We start from the raw sequence: 17218 nt of genomic DNA on the forward strand, positions 1-17218 counted from the left end.
ACCCTGTTTGCAACAAGCCACTAAAGTAATACTGCAAAAAATTGTGGCAAAGCAATTCACTTTTTGTCCTGAATACAAAGTGTTATGTTTGGGGCAAATTCAATACAGCACATTACTGAGTACCACTCCATATTTTCAAGCATAGTAGTGGATGCATCATGTAATGGGTATGCTTGTAGTTATTAAGAACTAGGGAGATTTTCAGGATAAAAAAATAAATGGAATGGAGCTAAGCACAGGTACAATCGTAGAGGAAAACCTGGTTCAGTCTGCGTTCCACCAGACACAGGGAGATGAATTCACCTTTCAGCAGGTCAATAACTTAAATCATGGTTAAATCTACACTGGAGTTGCTTACCAAGATGACTGTGTTCCTGAGTGGCGGAGTTACAGTTTTAACTGAAATCTGCTTGACAATCTATGCAAGACCTGAAAATGGTTGTCTAGCAATGATCAACAACCAATTTGACAGATTTTGAAAAGAATAATGGGCAAATGTTGCACAATCCAGGTGTAGACAACTCTTAGAGACTTACCCAGAAAGACTCACAGCTGTAATCGCAGCCTAAGGCAATTCTAACGTATTGAGTTTGAATACTTATCTAATGAAGATATATTTGTTTTATTTTTCATTTATTTTTTGACAGAGTATTTTGTGTAGATTGTTGACAAACAAAAAGACGATCTAAATCCATTTTAATCCGACTTTGTAACACAACAAAATGTGGAAAAAGTCAAGGGGTGTAAATTATTTCTGAAGGCACTGTATCTAGATCCGCATCAAATCGCATTGAAAGGGAAAGATCCAGTGTAAACCTGGAATCGCACGATATGTTGTGGTCCTCACCCTACAGCTTGGGAAACCATGCAGTTTATTAGACTACAGATGAAATAAGTTATGATGAATTTCACAGGGTGTTGAAAGTGCTCAGTGATGAACTTGATGCTCATTTCCCAAAAATATTGAGGATCTTATTCTGGTGACTTGATGGTCGATGCTTGACTGCCATTTGGCAAGTAAATCCTTTAATAATTCCACACTCTATCTTTGAGCTGTTATTGGCAAGAGCCAAATTCTGCAAACATATCCTCCTTGTACAATGTAAAACACCAAATAATGCATGCAGAGAAGAATTAGACCGATACCCGCTAATGATCAAAATCCAGAAAGGAGCTGTTAAATTCTACAACCACCTAAAAGGAAGCGATTCCCAAACCTTCCATAACAAAGCCATCACCTACAGAGAGATGCACCTGGAGAAGAGCCCCCTAAGCAAGCTGGTCCTGGGGCTCTGTTCACAAACACACCCCACAGAGCCCCAGGACAGCAACACAATTGGACCCAACTAAATCATGAGAAAACAAAAGGTAATTACTTCACACATTGGAAAGAATTTACAAAAAAACAGAGCAAACTAGAATGCTATTTGGCCCTAAACAGAGAGTACACAGTGGCAGAATACCTGACCACTGTGACTGACCCAAAATGTAATCTTTCACTATGTACAGACTCAGTGAGCATAGCCATGCTATTGAGAAAAGCTGCCAAAGGCTATGTGCACACTGCCCACAAAATGAGGTGGAAACAGTGGTGGCCCACTGTTGTTTATTATCTATTTCACTTGCTTTGGCAATGTAAACATATGTTTCCCATTTCAATAAAGCCCCTTACATTGAATTGGAATTGAATTGAGATGCCCCACAAAACCCGGGGGGAAAAAATGTAATGATTTGGGACATTTGATCTATAGAATGGTCATTTAGAGGAATGATTGTTGACATATATTTGACATTTGTATCTAAAATCATAATTGAGAAATAATTCATCAAAGTTGGTGTTTTTATGACATTTTGGCCTCATCCAGGCCTCCCTTTAAGACTCTCTAAGAAACATTTTTTTTATTTGTAGGTGCTACAAACAAATTGTAATTTGAAGCTTTACTGCTTGCTCTATAATATATTTAAAGGAATAATGTTTTTAACATAACTATTTAAAATATAAAAATGTGTAGTGAAGACATCAAAACTATGAAATAACACACATGGAATCATGTAGTAGATTTTTCAAAGTAGCCACCCTTTGCCTCTGACAGCTTTGCACACTCTTGGCATTCTCTCAACCAGCTTCACCTGGAATGCTTTTCCAACAGTCTTGAAGGAGTTCCCACATACTGTATGCTGAGCACTTGTTGGCTGCTTTGCATTGCAAACTGTCTAATTTAGGTTGAGGTCAGGTGATTGTGGAGGCCAGGTCACCTGATGCAGCACTCTTCACTCTCCTTGGTCAAATAGCCCTTACACAGCCTGGCGGTGCGTTGGGTCATTGTCCTGTTGAAAAACAAATAACAGTCCCACTAAGCGCAAACCAGATGGCATGGCATATCGCTGCAGAATGCTGTGGTAGCCATGCTGGTTAAGTGGACCTTGAATTCTAAATACATCACAGACAGTGTCCCCAGCAAAACAACCCACACCACACCCTCCATGCTTCACAGTGGGAACCACACATGCGGAGATAATCCGTTCACCTACTCTGGATCTCACAAAGACACGGCGGTTGGAAAGGACAGATTTCAGCTGGGGTAATGTTCATTGCTTGTGTTTCTTGGCCCAATCAAGTCTCTTCTTCTAATTGGTGTCCTTTAGTAGTGGTTTCTTTACAGCAATTTTATCTTGAAGGCCTGATTCACACATGAACAGTTGATGTTGAAATGTGTCTGTTACTTGAACTCTGTGAAGCATTTATTTGGGCTGCAATTTCTGAGGCTGGTAACTCTGATGAACTTAGCCTCTGCAGCAGAGGTAACTCTGTGTCTTCCTTTCCTTTGACAGTCCTCATGAGAGCCAGTTTCATCATTGCGCTTGATTGATTTTGTGACTGCACTTGAAGACATTTTTAAAGTTCTTATTTTCCCGCCTTGACTGCCCTTATGTCTTAATGTAATTATGGACTGTTGTTTCTCTTTGCTTATTTGTGCTGTTCTTGCCATAATATGGACTTGGTCTTTTACCAAATAAGGGTATCTTCTGTATACCAACTCTACCTTGTCACAACACAATTGATTGGCTCAAACGCATTAAGAAGGAAATAAATTCCATAAATTAACTTTTAACAAGCACACCTGTTAATTGAAATGCATTCCAGGTGACTACCTCATGAAGCTGGTTGAGAGAATGCCAAGAGTGTGCAAAGCTGTCATCAAGGCAAAGGGTGGCTACTTAGAAGAATCTCAAATATATTTTGTTTTGTTTAACACTTTTTTGGTTACTACATGATACTACATTTATATCTGTTTTATAAAATCTGATTTTTTTTTGTTGTTGCCTGATTCAGTTTTTTTTCTCAAATTCATTTTTCTCAGTTATGTTTTTCCAGGTTTCTGTTTTTCCCAGTTTTGTTTTTAGGTCTTTCACTCTCAAGATCCCCATTTTTCTAAATAGAAAAATCAAAAATTGAATGTTGTAAGTCCACAGTGCTTCAACCACATCAGGAAACCACTTTTGAGGTCTTGTTACCCTTTAATTCAAGTGTGCACCAGCAATTGACCATTGGCTATTAATGTTTCTGTAGCGCTCATGTGATTGCAGTTTTCAAAACAAATGACCACTGGATTGATGTGAATAATATCATGATAACATTCTGCCAGGCAGTCATAGGCAGTTTTTTTGGGGGGGGGAAATCCCTTTTCCCAGAAGGCGGTTGTCAAAACATTAGCTTCATCGCTAACGGCTACACAAAGTAGCTAACGGCTACACTAGCGTTCATGTGCTGTTTCCTCGACAGAGAAGTTAAAGGAAAATACTAGTCACTGATTTTGTTCATGTCTCATGATAATCTTCGGCAAATTAATGAATGTTTTAATAAATTCAATACTTTAAAAAAATATTGTTGAACTCCATTTTAATGTCTGGATTCCAGGATTCCGATTGCGTTCTCCGCAGTGCGGATTTTATAGGACCACCATTTACTATATGGGCATATCAAAGTTCCAGAGTGGTATCTCTGCTACTTTTAGAGTTATGATCCAATTTGTAAGCACTACCAATAGAGTGAATGTGAAAATGGATTCAAAATGGTCGACCTCTGCTGGTGATTTTCAGGTTGTGCAATGATGCAAGTAAAGTAGGGCTGTGATTGGTTACGTTGCCTTATATATATATATATATACCAATTTCTCTGGGAAAAATTGCCATAATTTTAAAACTGAGATCCCACTATGGATCTTTGATATGCCCCTAGAGTATATTATGTGCAACAATATATTGAGAAAGTAGCCAAATTAAAAATGGTGTATTTTCAATATTAGTGTGTATTTTTGCCAATATTCATTAATGAATGTATATTTGTATTTTTATTGAAATCAACAGAGCAAGCAGTAAAGCTTCATATAACACCCATTTTTGCTTTGTAGCACCTACAGATTAAACATAATGTAGTCTTTAAGGAGGCCTGTGTATAGCCTCAATGTAATAAATATGCTAACTTTTATTGATGATTTCTTATTTCTTATACTTTGATACAAATGTCAAATATATGTCAACAATCCTTCCTCCAAAATAATATTCTATGGATTAAATTATGTATGTAATTATGGCCCAAATCATGGTATTTCTTCGGCCTGGTTTCGTGAGTAATCACTCTTGAAGTGTGTGTTATTGACATACTGTGAAGCACTGAGCCATTGCCATTGTGTGAACTGCTCCCATGTCTGTTCCTCTTAGTACTCCATTGTTGGGAAGGGGAAGGATCCAAAAATAGCCTCCTGTACGGTTCTTGATCCTCTGCCAAAACCTTGTGTTGCACTTTTCTTCCTGTTACACACATTGTCACCTCCCTTCTCTTTCTCTGCTCTGTTTCCCTCTGTTCTCTTCCTGTAAATGTTCTTAGCTCCTTGACTCCGAGGAATCAAAATGGTGGTTCAGTTCACTGGGGAGCTGGGAAGAGAAACTGCCAGGTTATTTTTTTCTTCTTCGGAAATTAGACTGTAAATGAGCCCGGTTTTGAACATTATTTGGGTAAATCATTTCCTACTGCTCAGTAAAGTGATTTGTATTGGTTAAACTACATTACAGTCACATAGCCTAGTCGTGCAGCCCAGTTGTGATGGGAGTCAGCGGAATCTTGTGGGATCATGTAAACTGCTTCAGGGGATGCATATGACAAGGATGTAGAGCAGAGCTGCGTTGAGATGGAGGCGAACAACAGTCAGTGTGTGTACTGTAGGCCTAATAATAGGCGTGATTTTAGTTTCTTGTTTGCATATTGCCATGGAGATGATGGAGGCTACCTACTGGAGGTGTATTCTCCATGAAATACACTAGAGTGATAGTGGGGATGTTTCTGACTGCTCAGCTCCCTCATATCCATCCACACATCTAAAGGACTTTGTATTGTATGACATTTGATTTTGGCATCACTGTGGCTTTACCTTGCATTCTCTTACTTTGCTGATTATACGTTTTAGATTCTCTGTTTACTGAAATGAATAAGACACAACTTCCAATGCAAAATATGGATGGGATTATTTTACATCTCTCTTCTCTATTCTCATTCTATTATATTCCCATTCTCATTCTATTCCAATTCTCACTCTATTCTATTCTCACTCTATTCTATTCCCATTCTCACTCTATTCTATTCTCACTCTATTCTATTCCCATTCTCACTCTATTCTATTCTCATTCCATTCTATTCTCACTCTGCTCTCTCTCAAAAAACTCTTTCCCCTTTTCTCTGTCAACAGAACTAGCTGTGTGTTTCCTCCCCCTGGTGGTTAGTTGTAACTGCACACGCTCAACCTAGCCTCCCTGTAGGAGTCCTTGATACTTTCCCAGATAATACCCCTATCATTTTTTCTTGAGACGACTACGCGATAAATTTAAAAAAGCACGGCCTCATTTCATCATGACCTTTTTTATTTTTGTTTTTCCTTTTCTAGGTGATTTTACTCATTTCCCCCTCCATTCATGAGCCTGGCTTGGTTTAGCTGTCATGGAGGACAAGGCCTCGGTGGGGAAAATTAGCGTGTCGTCCGACTCCGTGTTCACCCTGAACAGTGAGGACTTTGTGCTGGTGTCGCGGCTGGGGGACGACACCCCAGGCTCCTCCACTAATAACGGTAGCGATGACGAAAAGACCGGACTGAAGGTAAGACGAAATAAAGAGTGCCTGGCAGAGTAAACAGAACTCTGACATCTGGTCGAGTTCCCCAATTCACTCTCTCCCTTCCCCTTCACCTGGGCCCTAAGCCCCTAACCATATGATGTTTGCACGGCAGATCTAAAGTGCTTGGGTAGGTTTAAGGTTGTAAGCAATGTTGTGATGGAGGTTCCTTGCACCATATTGCTGAGGCTAGTCCTGCCCCTTGCAGATCGGCAAAATGCAAACAGAGGGTTCAAGCCAAGGGGAAGGAAATAGGGAGCGAATCGGGACAGGTGTTGAACACTCTCGATCGGCTTGATTTCTTCCTAGTCAACTCACCTGAATACCACGGCCTCAGTCGGTGGGTCATTGGAAGGTAACCGCATCAGTGGAGAATCATCATACTAGCAGCAGACACGTCTGCCTTCTCTCACCACTGATGTTAAGTGACCAGGGAATCAATCTCGTGTCATCCCCCTTCCAAGGCAATCACTCACATACTGCAACTAATCATCTGATTAAGAAACACATTCCATGCTCTTTTTTCAATTTTCATTTTTTACTGTAAATAATCACGAATATGCTGTAGGCTGTCAGGAGGATTGAGCTGTGTCTCTCGTATGGGGTCAGGTTACACGGGCAAGACAGTCAGGCTCTCACTCTCCTCTATCTATTTGGGGGGGGTGATTGATCCGGTTACATATCAGGGTATTACTTTTGACGATGTATCGTTTTGACAATATCGCAGTATTATTTTTGCACTAGTTGGCTGTACCTGCATCAAAACGCCAGTATTTTTAAAAAACTTCATATCTTGTTGTCCCCATCTTCTTTTTAATAACTAGGGAGACGATTTGTTTTCAGCACTTTTTAAATTTGATTTCCATGACTGATCAGGACTCGTTTTCTCATGGCTCTCTCTTGTCCCTCTGCTGTACATATTGGTGAGCAACATGTTTGGAACATCGAATCGCAATAAAATCATATTATCGAATCGCAATAAAATCATATTATCGAATCGCAATACATATAGAATTGTGGGAATCGAAATACATATAGAATTGTGGGAATCGAAATACATATAGAATTGTGGGAATCGAAATACATATAGAATTGTGGGAATCGAAATACATATAGAATTGTGGGAATCGCAATACATATCGTATCGACACCTAAAGTATTGTGATAATATTGTATAGTGAGGTCCCTGGCACATTCCCATCCGTACCATTCACCCTGTGGTGCTCAGCTGCCTGTGGGCTGGCTGGCTGGGTGGGGGAATTATTGTCCATTTAAGTATTTCACCCATTTTTCTTTTCTCTCCCCCTCTTTTGATCTCTCTCTCTCTCTCCATGCTAACAAACACTCTCGCTGTACAGGTTATTAGACTGTCGATTGTATGTTCCTTCAGTCTCAAGTCATTCTGTCACCCTCCTGTGTATTTGTTCCCGCTAATGTGAAAATGAAACATTAACACAAAAAAAACAAGATCTATAAATAACATGTTAGTTTACCCATCCATGTTGTACTTTATTTGGTGCCTCTGGACACCCCCACACTGTACTTCCTCCTGATGAGGTAGTGCTCAAAAGACACCAGCAGGTGGTGATAGTGGACTGCTGAAATGACTTTACCCAACAAGTTAAGCCACTCAATTGCCTTCAGTTGAGGTACAAGACGATATTTAGACTAGCCTCACGGAAACTGTACACCTCACCCCCATGTACATTAACAACCGTAATTAGAATTGATTTGAAAAACGAAATAACTCTCTTGGCTATTCTTACACGTACTTCTCCCCCAAGCCCACACAAGGTAGTTGAAGAGGGGAGTAGCGCAGGCTGTCTAAATGTGTTGTTTATTACGCAGGTGATTTCTGAGGAAGGGGTCAGCTTTAAGGTCAGTTTCTCTCTCTCTCTCTCTCCCTCTCTCGTCCTCTCCCCTTCTGTGCTGTGATTCTGTGGTGACACTGTATCTGTTCTGTGGTGCTCTTAAGTGTTTTCGGGTTGGCTGTTGAATGATTTGATGCCCACCTAGCTTGTCTTGTGATGAGGTAGCTAGCTCAGTTGTTTTGGTGCAAGTTCTTGTCCTAGTTCTGTTTTTTGAGGCTTTACGGCCAGACTCCCAGTCTGCCACCCACCCACCCCTCAGCTCAATACGCCCCTTGTTTGCCACTGTATGTTGTGGTGTAGTGTTAGGCTACTGCTGGAGGCTGAGGAACAGTGCTTTGCAGTCTTCACTAGTTTGCTTTGCAGTATATTGCCTCCCCCTGTATGGTCCGCCTTTGCTTAGCATCTGTCAGCTCAATGAACTTGGTGAATGTGCTTTCTCTTAGAAAGATAGGCTACAATTTGTAAGAAAACAGACCAGTGTTCGGTTTCTAGAAACTTGTAACCCCTCCTGTGGTGATCTAATTCATTCACAATCGTAAATTCACATACTAATCTAATCACTTCGTACTTCAAGTACTATCTCTGTTGAAGATGTCGCTTTCCCTCTCAATTCCCTTGTCAGTCACTTGGAGAGAATCTCAAGATCAGTATAACATTTTCAACCTAGCCATGCCTGAAGTTACTGAGATTGATTGATGAACTGTTTCTTAGGTAGCCTGAATAATGAACCTTGTATTTTGACCCTATGCTCGTGTGTGTGGGCTTTGGGATTCCTTGTGTGTCTGTGTGTGAATGCCTGTGTGTTCGACTGTGTGTGTGTCGATGTGCTTGTCCGACCGTCGGTGTGTGTGTGTGTATGTGCCTATCCATCCGTCTGTGTGTGTGTGTGTCGATGTGCTTGTCCGACCGTCGGTGTGTGTGTGTATGTGCCTATCCATCCGTCTGTGTGTGTGTGTGTGTGACAACAGATTGTGGGGAACGGCAGTGAGCAGCAGTTGCAGAAGGAGCTGGAGGATGTTCTGATGGACCCCTCTGTAGCTGAGCAGGCGCTGGGTGGTGGCGTCCCCAGTGGTGGCGGTGTGGACCAGGCAGGCGGGGTAGACCATGTTTTGTCCCCCGCCATGGCAGCACCACCCGAGCCCCAACCGTGCCCTGACCTCCTCGGCACCCCGCCCAAAGTTGAGATGGTGCTACCCGTCCAATCTGCAGCGCAGGAGAGTGAGCTGAATGAACGATCTTACCGCGGTGAGTCAAAGCAAGAATACCAAATCAACTTCTGGGACCCTACACCTTAGGAACTTCTCTAGATCTGAAAGGGTTGGGCAGATGTAAGAACTATGGTTATAGCTTAATCTTGTCTTCTGATTGGCTGAGCAGAAATGTCACTTCCGTATATCCAATGTCCTATGGGGTAGGGGCTACGCTTTGATCTGCTGTCTCTCCCCCTCACTAGACCCTCTCTGTATGACCTTTGACATCCACAGGGGATGAGTCGTCATCGGAGTGCAGCCCCAGTACGCCCATTCCAGACGAGGACAGTGTGGTCTTTAATAAGCTGACCTACCTGGGCTGTGCCTCGGTCAACGCTCCCCGCAGTGAGGTGGAAGCGCTCCGTATGATGACCATACTAAGAGGGCAGTGCCAGCTACCCCTGGACGTCACCCTGTCTGTGCCTGGAGTCTCAGAGGGCACCGTCAGGTCAGGACTGCTTAACAAACAAACTGACAAACCAACCAAAGAGATTTGTGTGCGTGTTTGTGGCTCATAAAGCTCCCGAGTAGTTATTTTGATTCCCATGTAAAATAGCATTTTGAGTGACTAAAAATGACTTTTTCATTTAAATGAAAAAGTCATTTTTCTCTCGCAACCAGGAAGTTTGAGAATACAGGCTGTGTGGGCGGGGAGCTTACAATTCATGAGCTCACCTTGACTGACAGCTCTTTGAAACACCTAGTGTCAAGAAACCTGAATGTATTTAGTAAGCAGTGTTGCAGTAAAATCAGATCAAGCTCATTTGGTGATACACAAAGCAACTCCAACAACATTGAAATTGCATCAGTGATGCACAAAAAATCTCCCGTTTGCCATGTCTGTTGTGATGCAGTTCACAGCAACACCGACGGATTTGTTGACATGACATCTGCATCAGAGTTTTAAACGACCCCCCCTCCCCCTTTTGTTCCATGCCGGCTGAAAGACCTGGCTAAGGGGGTAACTAGGTAACACCAGACACAGATGAAAGGGGAGACATAGAAGTACCTTTTCCATAGAGACATAGTGTAAACTCGCTGACACCCTACAGTGAAATGTTGGCGCTAGTAGGTCAGCTATCTAGCTATGTAAACCATTCCCCTCTGCAAACACACCTTCTCCGATGTTGGTTACTAGGCGGCACTTATTTCAATTAGGTAAGAGAATATCATATTACCATTGGTGTATTAAAATGAGATGGGGATGTCACCCTATCTCCTTAATAATCCCGCCTCCTGAATCCACGTGTTTGGCACGGGGTAGGGGACCAGTAACTTTATGATCAAACTTGTCAGAGTTTTAAAAGCCCCTTCCCCACCCCCCCTTTTGTTCCATGCCGGCCGAAAGACCTGGCTAAGGGGGTAACTAGCTAACACCAAGCTCCCCGCCCACTCAACAGTCATTTTCTTCATACTTTGGTCATCAGACTTTGATCTGATTTCATCCAAATATCATCCAATTTCATGAAAAGCATGATTTTGACTGTTCGGGACCTTTTAAACAAACACAGACTGAAAAGAGTGGGAGTGCTTTTGTGAGACGCGCTGTTTGAATACCTCCATTATGTCTCTATCTTGTTATTGTTTTCTTTGCTACCCTTTAACCATAATATGACCTGACTCTTTTTCTGCAGGTTGCTGGACCCCCAGACAAGCACAGAGATAGCCAGCTACCCCATCTACAAGATCCTGTTCTGTGTGCGGGGTCACGACAGCACGCCAGAGAGTGACTGCTTTGCCTTCACGGAAAGTCATTACAACGCAGAGATCTTCCGCATCCATGTCTTCCGTTGTGAGATCCAAGAGGCGGTGAGGACGCGCGCACACACACACACACACACACACACACACACACACACACACACACACACACACACACACACACACACACACACACACACTCCTTCAATTCCTGTGACTTTTGTTTAGCTCCGTGCTGCCTGGGTCTTCAATCACCGCACTACAGTTTCATCCACATTTGACAGCAGTGCAGATGGTGAGAGCCAGCGCTCCTTCCATTTATCACACAGTACCAGAGCCTCCCTTATACTTTGACAGCACAGCAGAACTCTTCCGTGCTGCCCACACACAATGCCCAAACATTCATGTTGAGGTGAAATATCTCTCCCTGTGTGAGCTGTTTACCCCGCTATCCTGGCCCTCTGGGCTGCACTCTGTACAGACACTGATGTACCCAATGCCCGTGTGTTTATATCTCATGTCTAGCCTGCAGTTAGTCAGTCAGCCTTAGCCTGCTGTTCTGCTGTACTCTTCTCTGCCTGAACGGGCCTCGGCCTATATAATAGTGTATAACAGAGTTTGCATTCCAAATGGCACCCTGTTTAAAGTAGGGCACTATATGGAATAGGGTGCTGTTTGGGACACAGCCAGACAATGAGCTGGTCTTCCTTGCCGAGAGCATGGAAGGCCAGATTTTACTGCAACACTGCTTACTAAATACACTCTCCTTAGTCTCCCTCAGTGTGCAGTGACCTGATTTTCCCCTTTTCCTTCCTTGGAGAAAGATGTCTCTTGCTATCTTCCAGACAGCCCAGAACACAGACCACCCCATGTCTGCCTGGTGGCTGGACCTCCTCCCTCCCATGACACACACACACACAAACGCGCGTGCACACACGGCTCTACAGGAACATTTTTCATTGCTACCACTGGTGCTCCCAACTTTAGGAGCACCCCATGAAATTTAGAAAGCACAATTGTTTTTATTGTTTGAGTTACAGCCTGTATTGACTACATTTGAGGCTCATGTTCTGTGTCTAGAAACGAATATGTAACGATGTAAAGACCATTAGTTTATTGTAAAAGTTAGCGGTCATTTGAATACCTATCATTGGAATTACTAAGTCATTTGTGGAGTAGGTTTCTGCATTGTGTAAAGGCACTATTTTCTCTTTAAAAACGCCAGGTTTGGGATGATGACATGCAACAAGGTCCGTCATTCATTCATTGCTATGATCATTAGTCTCCTGAAGAGGCTATCTGTTTTTTTTCTGTGCCTCCAAAATATTTGGATATACAGGTCAAGTTACCAGCTTGTTGGCCAGCTAGGCAATGAGGTAACATGACTGAACAAAGTGTAAACAAATGGTTAAGGATGCGCAAGTAGAAAGGCCCACGGCGTGGTTTATGGATGTAAAATGCAGTCCCGGCTGTCCGTTATAGCAGGAGTCTCTTACCCTCCAAGCTTGGAGCCTGCTGGTTTTCTGTTCTACCTGATAATTCATTGCACCCATCTCGTGTCCCAGGTCTAAATCAGTCCCTGATTAGAAGGCGAACAATGAAACAATGCAATGAAACTGACTTCACGGTCCAGAGCTGAATTTGAGGCGCTATAGGAAGATAAATATGTGGTCAAAGGAGTTGTCTGTAGAGCCCCGAGACAGGATTGTGTCGAGGCACAGTTCTGGCGAAGGGTACCAAAAACATTTCTGCAGCAATGCATGACCCCAAGAACACAGTGGCCTCTTCCTAGATAGAACTGGCCGCCTGGCCAAACTGAGCAATAGGGGGAGAAGGGCCTTGGCCAGGGAGGTGACCCAGAACCAAATGGTCACTCTGACAGAGCTCCAGAGTTCTTCTGTGGCGATGGGAGAACCTTCTAGAAGGACAACCATCTCTGCAGCACTCCACCAATCAGGCCTTTATGGTAGAGTGGCCAGTTGGAAGCCACTCCTCAGTAAAAGGCACATGACAACCTGCTTGGAGTTTGTGAACAGGCACCTGAAGGACTCTCAGACCATGAGAAACAATTCTCTGGTCTGATGAAACCGAGATTGAACTCTTTGGCCTGAATGCCAAGCGTCACGTCTGGAGGAAACCTGGCACCATCCCTACGGTGAAGCATGGTGATGGCAGCATCATGCTGTGGGGATGTTTTTCAGCGGCAGGGTCTGAAGAGACTAGTCAGGATCGAGGGAAAGATGAACAGAGCAACGTACAAGAGATCCTAGAAAACCAGCTCCAGAGTACTCAGGACCTCAGACTGGGGTGAAGGTTCACCTTCCAACAGGACAACGACCGTAAGCACACAGCCAAGACAACGCAGGAGTGGCTTCGGGACTCTCAAGTCTCAAGATGACTCAGGGCTGTAATCGCTGCCAAAGATGCTTGAACAAAGTACTGAGTAAAGGGTCTGAATACTTATGTAAAAATGTTTCTAAAAATCTGTTTTTGCTTTGTCATTGTGGGGTATTGTGTGTAAATTGATGAGGGGAAAAAACGATTTTATAAATTGTAGAATTAGGCTATAACGTAACAAAATGTTTAGCTGTCTGAATACTTTCCGAATGCACTGTAAATCCAAACGGGTTCTCCAACAGATTAATAAGAATGACTCACCCTATGTTAAACAATTGCGCTTTTCCATTTTTTCAGATTACAACCACTCACTTTCGGTTATTTGAAAATGAAATTATCTCCAAAATATCATTCAAACAATTTCAGTTTAATCCACAAGAAAAGACAGAACAAATATTATGTTTAATCTCAAATATACTACTAATTGATTTTTAAAAAACAGAACGGAATAATCTTTATTAATGATATCATTAACAGAACTGAGGAAGTTATGCCGCACATGCAGGTAACAAAAATATATAGAAATATTTGCTCTATTCAAAATTACAACCAACTGATTGCATCATTACCGCAAAAAATGGAGGAGGCAAGTGGAATGGGGAGATGGTAAGGAACTTGTTTGTCGGCCCTGTATTAAAGACCATAATTGGTCAAAGATAAATATGTGATAAATAAAAAAAACTATATCAGTTGCATTTAAGGACCAAAAAATGGACAGTGCAAAATAGTTGAGGAGATTTTTGATGTGCCGATTCCATGGCACAGGGTTTATGAACTGATACACAAAACACTGGATTGAAAACGTAGAGCTTTTCAATTTAAATTATTATACAAAATTCTTGCAACCAATAGAATGTTAGGTATATGGGGGATACAACCATCCCAACCAGATTTTGCTGCGAACAGACCGAACCATTAGCTCACTTGTATGTAGCTTGTTATTGGTCGCAGCTTTAAGTAGATTTCTGAACCTATCTTTGCAAATAGCACTGCTGGGTGACTTGAAAAACCATTATCAGTCGATCAATCATTTTTAGTAAAGGTGTTCATCTTTCATTTAGAATCTGTGAAACCGCACAGTTGAAAAATATATGGCAAGTAGAAGTCAAGACTGGATGGTTTTTAGAGATGGATAGGAGAGGTTGAGTATAGCTGAAGGGTAAAAGAAAAAGAGAACTAATGTAAAATGTAGTATGTATAGGTATTATTGTCCATTATTTTACTCCAATGAGGAGGAGAGGTAGGGTTTGGGGAAAATAATGAAGGGAAAAAACATATACAGTACCAGTCTTTTCTACATTGTAGAATAATAGTGAAGACATCAAAACTATGGAGTAACTCAAATGGAATCATGTAGTAACCAAAAAATTGTTAAATCAAAATATATTTTAGATTCTTCAAAGTAGCCACCCTTTGCCTTGATGACAGCTTTGCACACTCTTGGCATTCTCTCAACCAGCTTCACCTGGAATGCTTTTCCAACAGTCTTGAAGGAGTTCCCACACATGCCGAGCACTTGTTTTTCTTTCACTCTGTGGTCTAACTCATCCCAAACCATCTCAATTGGGTTGAAGACTGGTGATTGTGGAGGCCAAGTCATCTGATGTAGCACTCCATCACTCTCCTTCTTGGTCAAATTGCCCTTACACAGCCTGGAGGTGTGTTGGGTCATTGTCCTGTTGAAAAACAAATGATAGTCCCACTAAGCACAAACCAGATGGGATGGAATATCACTGCAGAATGCTGTGGTAGTCATGCTGGCTAAGTGTGCCTTGAATTCTAAATAAATCACTGACACAACCTTATCCTTGCTTCACAGTGGGAACCACCACACATGCGGAGACCATCCGTTCACCTATTCCGTGTCTCACAAAGACACGGCAGTTGGGACCAAAAATCTCAAGTTTGACCAAAGGACAGATTTCCACCGGTATAATGTCCATTGCTTCCTTTCCTGTGGCGGTCTTCATGAGAGCCAGTTTCATCATAGCGCTTGATGGTTTTTGCGACTAAACTCGAACAAACTTTTAAAGTTCTTGAAATGTTTTCATGTTGACTGACCTTCATGTATTAAAGTAATGATGGACTGTCGTTTCTCTTTGCTTATTTGAGCTGTTCTTGCCGTAATATGGACTTGGTATTTTACCAAATAGGGCTGTCTTCTGTATACCACCTCTACCATGTCACAACTCAAACTCATTAAGGAGGAAAGAAATTCCACAAATGAACTTTTAACAAGGCACACCTGTTAATTGAAAAGCATTCCAGGTGACTACCTCATGAAGCTGGTTGAGAGAAGGCCAATGGTGTGCAAAGCTGTCATCAAGGCAAAGGGTGATTATTTTGAAGAATCTTAAACACTTTTTTGGTTACATGATTCCATATGTGTTATTTCAATGTTTTGATTGTTATTCTACATTATTCTGCAATGTAGATTTTTTTTTTAGAAAAAACGTTGAATGAGTAGGTGTTCTAGAACTTTTGACTGTGTGTGTGTATTCACATGATCTGGGAGATTTATTTCCCATGCGCACTCTGCTCCCAAAATATAACTCCTGGTCGCACAGCAAAATATTTATTCACGCTTTATAGCCCTCTACACACACCCCACTGTGACGTGGCTCTCCGTAAAGGACACGGGTTTGTGTGTGACACACATCGGCCTCCTAGAAGTGTGTGTGTGTGTGTGTGTGAGACACTGCGATCTCCTAGAAGTGTTTTCACCGCTCGACTATGAGCTGAGTTTGGAGATGATGCGTATTGTAAGAAGAGAAGCCAAACTGTGTGGATGCAGTTGACTCAACCAGTGTAACAGTCATTCGTTTTATCTACAGTGCACCCCACTGTGACGTGGCTCTCCGTAAGGGACACAGGGGTTTGTGTGTGACACACATCGGCCTCCTAGAAGTGTGTGTGTGTGTGTGTGTGTGTGTGTGTGTGTGTGAGACACTGCGATCTCCTAGAAGTGTTTTCACCGCTCGGCTATGAGCTGAGTTTGGAGATGATGCGTATTGTAAGAAGAGAAGCCAAACTGTGTGGATGCAGATGACTCAACCAGTGTAACAGTCATTCTACAGTGCAGTGATGCGCTAAGGCCTAGGGGATCACCTAACGAGAGAGCGAGAGAATTCGGCTCAGCTCACACGCTGTAAACAGAGCCCTATCTAGAATTATACTGTTTCATGTCGCCCAATAACTGAAAAGCTTTCTAAGACTCTAAAGCTGTGAGTGTGTATGTCACTGATTTTCAATCCCTTGGTGTGTGTGTGTGTGTCTGTCTCTCTCTGTGTGTGTGTGTGCATGCTCTTGTTTATGCTCGTGTGTGTGTGTGTGTGTGTTTAAACGCCACAGGTCAGCAGGATACTGTACAGCTTCGCCACGGCCTTTAGGCGGTCCACCAAGAAGACGCTCCTCTCGGGCTTGGCTCCACCCCTGACTCCAGACAGCGACGTCTTCACCTTCACCGTCAGCCTGGAGATCAAGGAGGATGATGGCAAAGGGACCTTTAGGTACGGTACGGTGCGTTGCAAACGCGCGATTCACGTTGCCGATCTGTACACAACAGCCACCTTCCTCCATCTCTAGGTGTGGTACATCAGGGGTCCGTCATGAACGGCATGGTATGTTATAACCATGTTAGAACATCAGTGTTATCCAACTGTACACCGGCGCTATCATCTGCATCGTCTATTTGTTGTACGTTTATACATAGTTCATTGCAGCCTTGTTCGGACATGCTTTCTCTACTGTGTGTTTATTAATGTCCTCTCTGAATGTGTTATATATGCAGATGATCTCTTTACCGCTCTCTCGGTATGGTACATATTCGAACATCA

General features: G+C 42.5%; 1 protein-coding gene across 5 annotated transcripts in view; it reads left to right on the forward strand.

Annotated features, from left to right (window-relative positions):
* The window catches only part of LOC115127402 (rab GTPase-activating protein 1), a 111686-nt gene that overhangs the window by 14817 nt on the left and 79651 nt on the right, over positions 1–17218 (forward strand). For 2 of the 5 annotated variants that reach the window (XM_029657021.2, XM_065017644.1), the window contains exons 2-7: positions 5940–6148; positions 8012–8041; positions 9003–9279; positions 9519–9732; positions 10919–11093; positions 16734–16891. In XM_029657021.2, coding sequence (XP_029512881.2) covers positions 5993–6148; positions 8012–8041; positions 9003–9279; positions 9519–9732; positions 10919–11093; positions 16734–16891 — 1010 coding nt within the window. In that variant the 5' untranslated portion in view covers positions 5940–5992. Of the gene's footprint in view, positions 1–4932; positions 4956–4991; positions 5017–5939; positions 6149–8011; positions 8042–9002; positions 9280–9518; positions 9733–10918; positions 11094–16733; positions 16892–17218 lie in introns of those variants that run through there. The other 3 variants (XM_029657034.2, XM_029657029.2, XM_029657041.2) reach the window with 3 other exon arrangements.

The sequence above is a fragment of the Oncorhynchus nerka genome, linkage group LG4 (genome assembly GCF_034236695.1).
Source record: "Oncorhynchus nerka isolate Pitt River linkage group LG4, Oner_Uvic_2.0, whole genome shotgun sequence".
Lineage (NCBI taxonomy): Eukaryota > Metazoa > Chordata > Actinopteri > Salmoniformes > Salmonidae > Oncorhynchus > Oncorhynchus nerka.